Source organism: Mycteria americana, chromosome 3 (genome assembly GCF_035582795.1).
Source record: "Mycteria americana isolate JAX WOST 10 ecotype Jacksonville Zoo and Gardens chromosome 3, USCA_MyAme_1.0, whole genome shotgun sequence".
Lineage (NCBI taxonomy): Eukaryota > Metazoa > Chordata > Aves > Ciconiiformes > Ciconiidae > Mycteria > Mycteria americana.
Window position 1 is genome coordinate 18,065,407 of NC_134367.1, and position 12,085 is coordinate 18,077,491.

General features: G+C 38.8%; 1 protein-coding gene across 5 annotated transcripts in view; it reads left to right on the plus strand.

Annotated features, from left to right (window-relative positions):
- The window catches only part of KIDINS220 (kinase D interacting substrate 220), an 85,002-nt gene that overhangs the window by 4,045 nt on the left and 68,872 nt on the right, over positions 1–12,085 (plus strand). For 4 of the 5 annotated variants that reach the window (XM_075497998.1, XM_075497994.1, XM_075497995.1 and 1 more), the window contains exons 2-4: positions 3,493–3,640; positions 9,638–9,736; positions 11,156–11,254. In XM_075497998.1, coding sequence (XP_075354113.1) covers positions 3,533–3,640; positions 9,638–9,736; positions 11,156–11,254 — 306 coding nt within the window. In that variant the 5' untranslated portion in view covers positions 3,493–3,532. Of the gene's footprint in view, positions 1–3,492; positions 3,641–9,637; positions 9,737–10,851; positions 10,926–11,155; positions 11,255–12,085 lie in introns of those variants that run through there. The other variant, XM_075497997.1, reaches the window with a different exon arrangement.

Sequence of the window (12,085 nt, forward strand, 5' to 3'; positions counted from 1 at the left end):
TGAAGCATTTATGATAATTTAAAAGAAATCTTAAGCATTGGGAGAAATCACACCTTAGTGCCCAGCATCCATATGGACTTTGAGTACAGTGCTTAATTTTTATAACATAATAACATAAATCTTATTTCATAAAAAGGTAGACTGTGGCTGTGCTCAATTTACATTGACTTGCTGTCATGAGTGAAAATATCATGAACAAACTTCAGCCTAATTTCAGGCATGTTTATTGTTCTTGGGGGAAAAAAAATAAAGTAAAGCTTCCAAAAATCTTAACACCAACTGTTTTTAAGTATATTTGTTGGCGGGGTGGTGGGGTTTTTTTGTTTTCTTTGTTTGTGGGGTTTTTGCCTTTTTTTTTTTTTTCTTTATTTTGCTGTTTTTTTTTAAGGATGAGAAAAACACGAATACATAGATTAACCTGGTGAATTCAGGTTGCATTTTAAAGGGAAATTTCTGTTACTGACTCCCTAAACAGTGCTTTCCTAAACCCTCCAGTGATGTTAATTTTTCAGGGGCTCTAAGAAGCTTGCCTGAAAAGTGGCAAATGAAAGCATGAGGATATAAAATCCATAATTATACTATTTGATTTTGTTGTTCTTGTTTTTATAAAATGGACTGTTACTAATTCTAAGAAGGGGATATTACGTGATAGTGAAGCGCAGATGACAAAGAATATTAATATACTTGGAGATGGTTTACCCCTACAAAGCTTTTATCATTTTAAAAAAGTAATATTAACATGAACTTTGTAAATGCAGCTCTAGATGTGTTCTTTAGCATCAGGCATTTTGCTGGTAGTCAAAGGTTTAAGTTGCCTCTAAGGATTCAGATCTACATTAAGGCAGAAGCTGTGCTGTCTTGATAGCTGGGAGTTCAAGTAATGATTTCTGCAGTAGGATACTTATCTACAGTGCAGCAGTGCTGCCTTTGCCTTTTTGAAATATGACAGTAGGGAACATCAAGGGAAGAATCTTACTTTGAGGAGGAAGCAATGTTGACTACTTTTTTCCTTTTCACACTAGCTAAGAATTAATTGGCGAAATTTTGATAGTAACTGCAGAGTGTAATTCACTTGGTGGGGCATTGTAGTCATGTTTTGCTGATGATTTTTAATATAGTTTTCAATTTAGCACTTGGTATGGAAAATAGCATGGGGATTTAAGGTACAGCTACAGGAGAGAAGCTGGGACACTGCACAGGGAAATCGGAAAATGCCTGTGGTAGCAGTGGAGCTAGTAGCAAGTCATGTTTCATGAATTTCTGTCAAAATATTTTAAAAACGATGGGAGGAATTCAGGTGCCTGCATGTGAATATCTAGTGTCATTTCAAGTGCCCAAGAATATCAGAGACATCTGCATAGGACTGTAAGATACCGGTGCAGGCCATAAGGGAGGCGGGCTGTTCTGGACTGGCAGCTGGATGCCAGGCAAGATGCTGACTTTTCTGGTGTTTTTGTATCTGAAATTGCAGTAGGAGCCTGTGTCTGGGCACTGAGTCACTACAATCACTGTTTCTTTTCAACCTTTCATTTTTGGTGTGGTTTAGTTTTTTTTTAAGTTTGCAACCTCTCAATTAGCTCTTCCTCCTACTGAAAAAAATAAAGACAATTATATGACACCACTGTTGTACTACTCACCCCTCTTTGCATGATGGTACTTTAACTGTATGGTAAACGTGACAGACCTTTTGTGTTCTTAGATTATTTATAACTTTCTTGTGGGAGAGACTGGCTATTTGTGCAGTGCCTAGTAAAACTGTTGCTGGGCTTTGTATGTCAAATCTAGTTTTGTTTTTTTTTTTTTTTTTTTTTTTAACTGATTTGGGTTTGGGTTTTAAATAATGTCTGAATGATACAATTTGATTTGTGTATTTTTACACAGTATGTGGACATTTGGAGTATGGAGAGTTCAGATGCCTAAATCCTCTTTGGAATTTGTCCCTTAAACTGCAACCTGGATTTTTAAGCCCAAATTTAACAGTGGGAGTCACAGGCCCTCCTTTTCCTCTCTTCTCCCTCTTGTGTTCTTCTGCTTGCATGCCTAAAATGTACGTAGTTTATAGTTTCTTTTGTCACTAGACATTCGTGTGTGCCTAAAGTTCTTCTACATGCACCCAGAGCTGCTGTCTTCTTAACTGAACTGGGCATGTTGTCTTCTTTGCTAGCATTTTTATGAACAAGGCATTTTTATATGGGGGTCATCTGATGACTGTGGTGCTACAGGTGAGCTCAGGTTGTGTCTAACACACCCTGACAACAGTGCGTTTGTCTATATATACTTACTTGCTAAAGGAGAGAGGATGGTGCAATACTGTTACAGTCTATGTAAGCTATTTAAAGCGGAGCTAGATTGTTTGATTTAAGTCTCTAAATCTAAATTAACTTCTCCGCGCTAAGTGCAGTGAAGTGCCTGCTGGCTTCCTCTTGTCTCTCTCTTTGGCTAGTGTTCCACTTCAGCTGGGAGTGCAGAAAAATTCACTGGCTGCTTTTATGTGAGAATAAAAGTTAGAACATTTGCCTGGGAAAGCCATTGGTCTTTGGCTTCTGCCTGGTAGAGAATAGCCTAACCAGCAGGCTTTAGCTAATGCTAAACTGGAGTTTTTCCTCTGCTCTTACACTGCTATCATGCAAGAAAAAGCCAGAGAGAGAGCAATCATGTCATCTGCTGGTGAGGAGAAGGGGGGTGGGGGGAGTCTTGTGTTTAGCCCCACGATTTGTTCTGCATCCAGTGAAACTTAATTTAGGTGCAATGAATTATTCAGCTTCTGGAGCTGTGTGTGTATAAATTTGGCGCAGTAATACTACTGGTTCTCTGAACTTACTAGCCCACAGCTTTTTAGGAAGTCTTAAACGGTTCTTAATGATCTGCCTTAACCGAGGAAAAACCTTTCCTGTCTTACACATTAGAGGTTAAAAACATATAATCAGTCAACAGAAGCTATGTTAAGTTTGACTAGCAAGTTAACAACGTGCCATCACATGCAGGCATGTCTGGATAAAGTTGGTGATAACTGATTTATTAAATGGTGTTTCTCAGAGTTCCGTATGGCTGCAGTTTAGATATTATCACTGTATCTTATAATGCTGAATAGTTTCAATGTTCTGCTTAAAGGATGAGGGTTATATTGTAAATAACTAGCATACATAAAGTATGTAACATATACAGGTATTCCGGTAATATTATATATGCAGAAAAATTTATGCAAATGAAAGACTACTATGCATTCCATTCAAAATACATATTTAGACAATACCTAAAAATTAGAATAATTTCTGTAATTTTCTAAGAACTAGAAAGATTAAACAATTGATTCTTCATTGAAATGTAGTGCATTTCAATGCACATGTCTCCACAGCATTTTGTTGAGAGTCGTGGGTATTCGTACCCAACCAATAACTTACTGGCATGTACAATTCATACTTTCTAATGTCAGAGTTAACTCTCATAGCCTTTACTTACGCTTTTCTTTTTTTTCCCTTTCCTGAAATACAGATAAGCTTTGTTATAGAAGCATTTTAAATACTGTGTGAAGATGGCAAGTCTGATGAGTCAGAGTCTGTTGACCTACGTAGAAGAAGGAAATGTTCCTGCTCTGAAAGCGCTTCTTGAGAAATGCAGGGATGTAGATGAGAGAAATGAGGTAAGATGATTTTTTGAAAGGTCAGTTTCATATTGCAGCTTATTAGTAACAGAATGAATAACTAGTGAAATCACGCTGGCTATTTAATGTTCAAATTTCAGTTTTATTTTCAAGTGATTGCTTACCTTTGCACAGACTGAACACACAGTATTCATTCTCTGTCAGCACCTCAGCATCTTTCACTGTATTTGTTTTCTGAGTGTTCTTCTGAGCTGGAAAATGCAGCTCCATCCTTACTTTGTGCATGGAGACTATACCTCTATTTCTGCAGCTAGGAATTGTTTCTTAGTTCACAGATCCAGCTGCATATGCATTCTTGTCCTGTCCATTTTAGGGTGAAACCTGGAATTATGATAACTCTTCCTCCCCATCCTAGTTTCCAGGCAAGAGAAACTTTGTTATACGATCCAAATAGGAGCATATATTGCAATTTACTTTGAGCAGATGCTCATCTGGATGAAAAGATAACGTATCCAAAAAGTAAGTCTAGATGTAACCAGGAGGATTAAGTGACTTTACCAGGATTACACGGGAAGTCTTGATACACGGTAGGGAGTTTAAATGTGGATTATTCATAATCCTGGGATAGTGTGATAATTGTTAGCGTCTGCTTTGTCATCTGATTTAGTCTGATTTGAGCATATCCCCACCAGCAATTTAAGTGAATGTGCTGTGTTTTCATTATACTGCACTAAAGATTCCTGAGAGTTTCTTGGGAGGTTTGATTCATGCAAATGTCTGTTGCTAGTGACTGTTTACATTGTTTTGCATTATGTTTAAAATTCAGGTTATCTTGATGCACTGCTGGGTCTTCTGTGTATTTTACAAATAAGTTTAGATGATTTGACTAATTTATTTCATCTTCTGTAGTAGATTTTCTGGTTTGTAAGCATCTGGACTTTTCTTTTATCTGGATATACAGCTTGTATCATCAATTTTTATTTTAGTTCTGATTTCCTAAATAATGTTGTAGAACTGGAACCTTGTCGACTTATGTAGCATATTCAGAGAATCTGGTTCATAGAAAAATTCAGGATAGAAGGGACCTTGGAGGTCATTGGATTCAACCTCCTAATTGCAAGACTGACTTCATTGTTACATCAGGTTGCTAAGGGACTTAACAAGCAAAATTTGAAAGTCCTCAAAAGGGTAGAGAACCTTCAGCCTCTCTGCTCCAGTGCTTAACTGCTCTTTGTTTAAAAACATTTTCCGTATATTTTATTAGAATATTCTTTGCTGCATCTTGTGACTGTTGCTTCTTGTCTTCTTGTGTGTCTCTGAGAATAGTCTGCCTTTGTCTTCTAAGATTCCCCTTAGGAATGTCTAGGTAGTGTAAGACTGATGTTGATGCCCCCTTACTCTTCTGTTTTCCAGACTGAACAAATCCAGCTCTCAGTTTCTGCTTGTGTGTCTTATGCTCCAGTCTCTTAACTGTCTGAGTCACCCCATTGCTGGACTCTGCAGTTTGTCAATCTCTCTGTTGTTGGGAGTCTCTCTATTGGGAGCCCCAAACGGGGCATTGTGTTCTGGGTTCAGCCTCACTGGGCTAGCTGTGCTCTTGTTAATGCAGCCCAGTGTTTGATTTGCCTTTGTTGCTGCAGGGGCACACTGCTGACCCATGGCTCTTGTCCATTGGGACCCCACGCCTGTTTCTGCAGCGTGGCTCTCCAGGCAGGCAGTCCCTAGCCAGTACTGTTGCTTGGGGTCGGTCTGTTCCAGTCTCTGCATTTGCCTTTGTTGAACTGCAGGGGGGTTGTCAGCCCATTTCTCCAGCCTGTTGAATTTCTTCTAAGCATCCCTGCCCTCTGGCGTATCAGCTGCTTTCCATAGCTTGGGGCAGTCCCTAAACTTGCTGAGAGCACTTTCTGTTTCATGGTTCTGAGTGTTGATGAAGATGCTACAATGTTAGCCCCAAATCAAACCCTCCCAATGGGGCACCAGTAACTCTGTGAACAGTGGACTATTACCAATTGAGTCTGACAGTCCAGGCAGCTTTTTACTCACCTTGTAGTGTATGGAAGACTGGCTTTCCAATTCATATCTTTTTTTTTTTCTTTTTAAGACATGCGTCTTGGAAGACGCATGTTCTGTTGCATTATCTTTTTAAACCTGCATAAGATGGAAAGAATATTTTTGGAAAGAAGTCAAATGGCATATATTACTCAAAGCCAAAAAGCATCATGCAAATGAGAAAACAATATACAGAATTTAGCCTTAATGTAGTTATTAGATCTGGTTCCAATTAAGACAGTTTTCTTTCATTGTCAGCACATTCATTTCATGCTGTGTATGCACACGTGCTGAGGTATTTGAGATGGGAGAATTTTTAAGTTTCAAAGCATACACATGAACCTCCCCACCTGGCATGCTGTGTATCTGAGAAGTGGAATAGTCTGTTCCCTCTGCTGGTAATTCCTCTCAACAACATGGCTGAAATCAGATGGATAGTCTGTGTTAACTTTATCAACAGCATCACTGCCTTCCCCTTTTTTCCTAAATTTTTCTTCTCTTCTTGATGAGACTAAGTGCACTCCTAGTTTTCAGTAACTGCCCTTTTTGCAGAGATCGTTTCCCTGATACCTGATTTTTTGTCAGTCTTATGATATATTGCATTGGAGAAGGTAGTTTCTGGAGACATGTATGGTTTGCATCAGTTTTAAACCCATGAGTGTGGTGGGGGGTGCTGTTCGTACTTATCTATGACAGGAGTTTTGTTTAAGTGCTGACTCTTCATTGGAATTCAATGGCATTGAGTGCAATTCTGTTTCCAGTTTTGGACCTGCCAAAACCTCTTTTCTTCTCGGATAAAAACAAAATACCAAAATGGGAGTGCCAGCAGAGTAGGTCTAAAAAGATTGCTGGCAAGCCAAGGTTTGGTAGTGCTGGGACCTCCCAGGCTGCAGTGACTTGTCCAATGGTAGGATCACCCACATTGTTACCAACCCTTTATATCTTGACTGTGATCAGTTACCAGAAAAACTGGGATGTTCCAGTCAGTTTGTATATGGATGGTTTTGATGGATTAACACCAGCAGTTTCAGTTAAGTGGAGCAAGTCTCAGTCTCTCTGCCTTTTCCCTGCGCATCCTTTCCCCTGTGCGCATTCTTTTCTCTCATACCAGATACATTGATTACTTAACAGCTAATGATAGGTGTTTGCCTTGTGTGATACACTTTGATCCTAACAGCTTCCAGTTTCCTTTGATGTGCCTTTCTTTTTGCTCTTCTGCTCTTGATACTGAAGTACCTTCTGCATTTTCAATTCTGAATCTTCTGTTCTCTCATGGACTGCGAGAAGGAGCTAATCTGTAAGGTAACACCACTGAAAGATTTCCCCAAAAAGATACAGGTGTGCCCCTTTATAATGTGGATATTTGAGTACTTAGACTTAGCTGTGATGTACAGATATACAGTACTTGATGTGCTTGTGAGAAATATGAGCATTTAGTTGTTGTGGAGTGTCTGGACTCTTGTGCAACTTTTGAGAATTAATCCGGAGGTCACAGGTGTAGTAATTATCTTTTGTTTCTGTGTTGGTGAAATCTTCATAATTTGCTAAAACGTTTGAGAATCTCCTAGCAAAAAGGGAAGGGTGTTTTCAGTACTGCTATAGAAAAGTTTTACATCTGTCTTATTACATCTACACCTAAGAATTACATTACACCTAAGAATACTAGAGCCAGTCTACAACTGCATGACACTTCTTACAGGCGGGGATCATTTTCCCATCCACAACCTCCTCTTGCCCAAAGATACTTCTGCTTGGTTTGTGTTACCCTTTTGTGCTTTTGTGTTATCCACCTGTGGAAGATGATCACAGTGATAACAATAGTAACTGTTCAGAAGCAGGTAAGAAGAATGCTCATGCTAAAATAGGAATTTTTGTATGTATTGCTTAAAGCACTGGAAGGGACCTCTGGAGATTATCTAGTCCTGTGTCCTGAGGTGGGTTGGTTGGAACCAGATGGAACTGGCTGTGTCCGGCACAGGGCAGTGCCAGCCTCTCTTCACAGAGACCCTGTGCAGCTCCCCCGATACCAGCACCTGGACTCCTATACTCAGTACAATGAGGTACCTGTCTGCCCATTTGTCCAGCCTGTCAAGGCCCCTCTGGATGGCAGCACAAGCATCTGGTGCATGAGCCACTCCTCCCAACTGTGTATTGGCTGTGAATGGTGCTGAAGGTGCACTCTGTCCCATTGCCCAGGTCCTTAATGAAGGGGTTAAACAGGACCCCGGCATTGGCCCCTGTGGTACTGCACTAGTGACTGGCCTCCAGCTGGATGTTGTGCTGCTGATCACAACCCTCTGAGCCCAGTAATTCAAGCAGTTTCAGTCCGCCTTACTGTCCATTTATCTAGTCCGTACTTCATTTGTCTGTGTGGATGTTGTGGGAGACAGTGTCTAAATCCTTGCTAGAGATGGGATAAACAGTGTCTCAGCTCTTCATCCACCACGCCAACGATGTCATCACAGAGGGCAGTCAGGTTGGTCAGGCATGATTTCCCAAATCACTTGGCATGTGTATTCCCAAAATATTAACTTGCATATAAAGAAGTCATCTTAAAGAGCAAAAGTTACGAGTGTTCTCTCCTCCAAAGAGAGCTGTTCTCTTCTAGAAAGTAGTATTTTCCTTCCTCTTGATTTTTTCAGCATTTTAATTTTTTTTATGACCAGACCTAAATACTACTGCTTGTTGATACAAAATATACTTTAGGATCTAAAAACAAAGGTATAATTTTGAATGTATACAATGTATGGGTATAACAATATGAACTTATATGAGAGCATAATTTCTCCCTGTAAAAAATTGCACTGTTAGATATTATGTTATGTCCTGTCACGAGTAGTATGGTTGGTTATCCATAATGTCATGGGGAAGATTCTGTGAAGGCTAGTTATGGAATAGCTGGTGGACCAGAAAGCTTTTTTGAAAGACTCAGTGCATTTCTGTGATAATTTTTTTTTTGTACATAAAGAGCAGAAAGAACTCATCAAATACCTTTATTAATCTTACTGTTAACTGTTTTACTAATGAAGATTAGTGATCTTACTGTATTCTGATTCTGCATTGATTTTTATTCTTTTCAGGGAAGTTGCTGCTATATAACTCCTAACATGTACCTTTTGCATTATTTAGAGACTAGATAATTTGAGTTTTCTGTATGGTACAGAGAAAAGACAGAAGAGAGGTCAGGAAAAAATTCTCTGTGTTTATTAAGCTTGTTGAAATTAAGAAATTTACTGTCAAATTTAGTAAGTTTTACTTTTCATCATGCAGAGCAGTTGTATCTCAGAAGTTTGCTGACACAGAAATAGGCTGATAGAAGGGTGACAGATTGTAACTGACTTTTAAAACATCCTTGAAGGCAAATAAACCAGCTTTTCTATTTTTCATCTTCCCTGAGATGAGGCTGACTGTTAAGAACCTGTGTTCCACAGGGTAGAAGTGATGTCTGTATTTGGTATACTGCCAGATGAAAGTGTGGTATATGACTTGACTATTTTTTCCAAGACTTCAGCAAGAAATCTTACTGTTACTCTGAATCAGTGTGCATGTTTTAATGGCCATTGTGGTTCCTAGGCTAGATTTATTTATTTATTCATTTCTAAACAATGTGACTGAATTACTTCAAGATGTAAAGATGTAACAGGCTGTATTAGAGATGTCTTCAGGGGTCAAATAATTCAGAAAGAAAGATATTTAACGATGTAACTTTTTTTTGGTAGCCATTTGTAATGTCTGAAATTTTTTTTTTTTTTGGTTGGTTGGTTTGGGTTTTTTTCTCTCTTACGGGACAAGGTTTAATATCATGTTCTCCATTTTTACTGCAAGTCTACTGCATGGTTTGAAAACCAGTCCTTCTCACTGCTTCTCACTGGCAGTTAAAAACTGGAAACAACGTTCCTCTGTAGTTTTTTGCCTTTTGTTGGTGGTGTATGTGTGTCATTTGCATCGCTTCCCAGTGCATCACTTTTCCTATTATTTTGATTTCAGAATGGCCAGACTCCACTCATGTTGGCTGCTGAGCAAGGCAATTTAGAAATTGTCCAGGAGCTTCTCAAGAAGGGAGCTAATTGCAACTTGGAAGATGCAGTAAGTATTAGTGGTTTAAGTGATGGTACCTAACAGTAGAGGAAGAAGAAATTTCAAGAGGCAGACAAAGGAAAGGCATTTAGGTTAGTGTTGAGGGGAGGGGAAAAAAAAAGAAGGTGGAAAATGATGACATATAAGAGAAATTTTATCCAAAATTGCTTGGCTCTGTATTCCTCTGATTCGATTCCTCATAAAGAATAGGGATATTTAAGATGTTTTAAATGTCTGAGGGTCTCTGCTGAATGCTGCTACTGTTTCTTCTGGGAAATGAGTGCTAGGAAGCTATAATAATAGGATTGGCAGTAGTTGACATAAAAAGAGAGGCGGAATAGAGAAATAACAGCATCAAAGACGAGGTCCAAGTAATTTTGCTCATCTCGGTGATGTTGTGGTATGTCTTCCCCCCGCCCCCCCCTTGGTTTTGGTGTTCTTCAGTAAATACTGAGGGAGAATTTAGGTGAAAAGATTATTTCAGGTGAAAGCCAGAACAGTGGCAGAGAAGGGTATCAAATTTATGAGTTGTCTTCCTGCCTTTGCGGAGGAGGTTGACTCTAGGTGAAAGATGCCCGGAACGGGTGAATAGGACGGAAGTGTTGTTAAAAAGTTTTGAAAGGTCTGTATTCCAACGAACAGGAAAAGTATGTTGCTTGAGTTTTTTCTTCTGTGCTTAGTTTAATTGTAGCAGTGTAGACATTCAGGAAAGGTCTGGTATGAAACCTGTCTTTAAAAAAAATAAAAAAGTAATCTCTATTTTTGGAGACATTTTATTACATTTGCTGTAAATGTTACAGTTACTATACTTATAGGAAGTACAGTTACCATATAAACTGTTGCTATATTTATATGTGTATATAGCACATAAAACAATAATCCACACCTGGACATGGTTTGAGCAGTGGATGGAAGAGAAGTGTAATGCAAGAGGAAATGTATCTCCTGAAGTGATCATAAATCTAAGAAGCTGTGGTCCAAATTCCCCTGCATATTAGCCCCTGGGGTGCTGTCACCCACTCTATGTGGAGACAGACCACCACCATTTTCTGTGGTCTTGGTTGCCATCTCATCCCCACCCAGCAGTTCTCGATGTCTTGACCTCATTCTCTAATTCTTTGTAGGTGTTGCTTCCTCCATAAAATTTTTGAGAAGTTAACCTGCAGTGAACTGAGGAGTGGAGAGTGATGGATATTGGGTAGGAGAGGAGTTAATTGGAGGGGAAATTTGGAGTAGTTGTTGGTCTGTATTTGTATATGTATAACTGGCAGGTAGGCGATGAGTTTATTACTTTTTTTTTTCTTTCTTTTTTTTAAAGGACAGCTTTTTTAAGGGGTTGTGGATTTCCTATTGTGGGTTAAACAGTTGAAAAGGTAATTGTATAGAAATATTGAATATAACTTAAAAATGTTTTTTTCCTTTTTCTAGGATAACTGGACAGCTCTTATTTCAGCAGCTAAAGAAGGACATGCAGCTATTGTAGCAGAGCTACTCAATTATAATGTCAGTTTGGAGCATCGGGATTTGGTATGTGCTCTCCTAGTGTAAAAATAAAATAGTTTTTAGTAAGAAGAACAATTTTGGGAGTTAGAGATTTTCACTTCTGTAAAACAAATCAAAGTCTTTTATTCTTAAATTATGTATTCAGTGCTGTTAAAATGGAAAAGAATATGTATTTAAATATTGTTTTTACAGCTGTAAAATAGTTGCTTTAGTGTTAATAAAGGCAACTTGTTTTCCAGGCCTCCTTTTTTACTCTTAATTTGCTTTGGAAAAAAGCTAAACTGAAGAACAGTTTGATTTTTGGGTGTGTTTTGTGTGGTTGGGGGGGGGGGTTGTTGTTTTTTTCTTTTGGTGGTGCTGGCTTTTTTTAAAGTATTCTGGTAAAATAAATGTTACATTTTCCCAGCAGGTACCTGTCCATATTTACTTTTTCTCTGGACAACCATGATTATTCATGTAGCAGTCCTTGTTCTCAATATCCTGGAATTTGTTTCCATTCATCTTGCCAAATTTTTAGTATGAGAAAGTGGGTGCTATAGTCCAGTCCACCTAAAGAATTACAGAAGTTGCTTACGTGATTAGAAGGCTAGATGCCTCTGAAGAGCTATAGACTTGTCTCCATTGACTGAAGAGGGAATTAGGTACCTGCAAGGACAAATTTTGTTCTGCTTAAGTTAGAATATGGAAAACCACTAAGGGAGGATTCAAGTGCCTCCTTTAATTGAAGTTCCACTCTGTCTGAAAGGCTTAGGCACCTTGCCATGTCCTACTAATCTAGCTTTTTCCTAAGTGTGATGTTAAGCACATCCACATGGCCAGTGGTTGATTTCTAGGCCTGTGTCAGTCTGAGAGTCT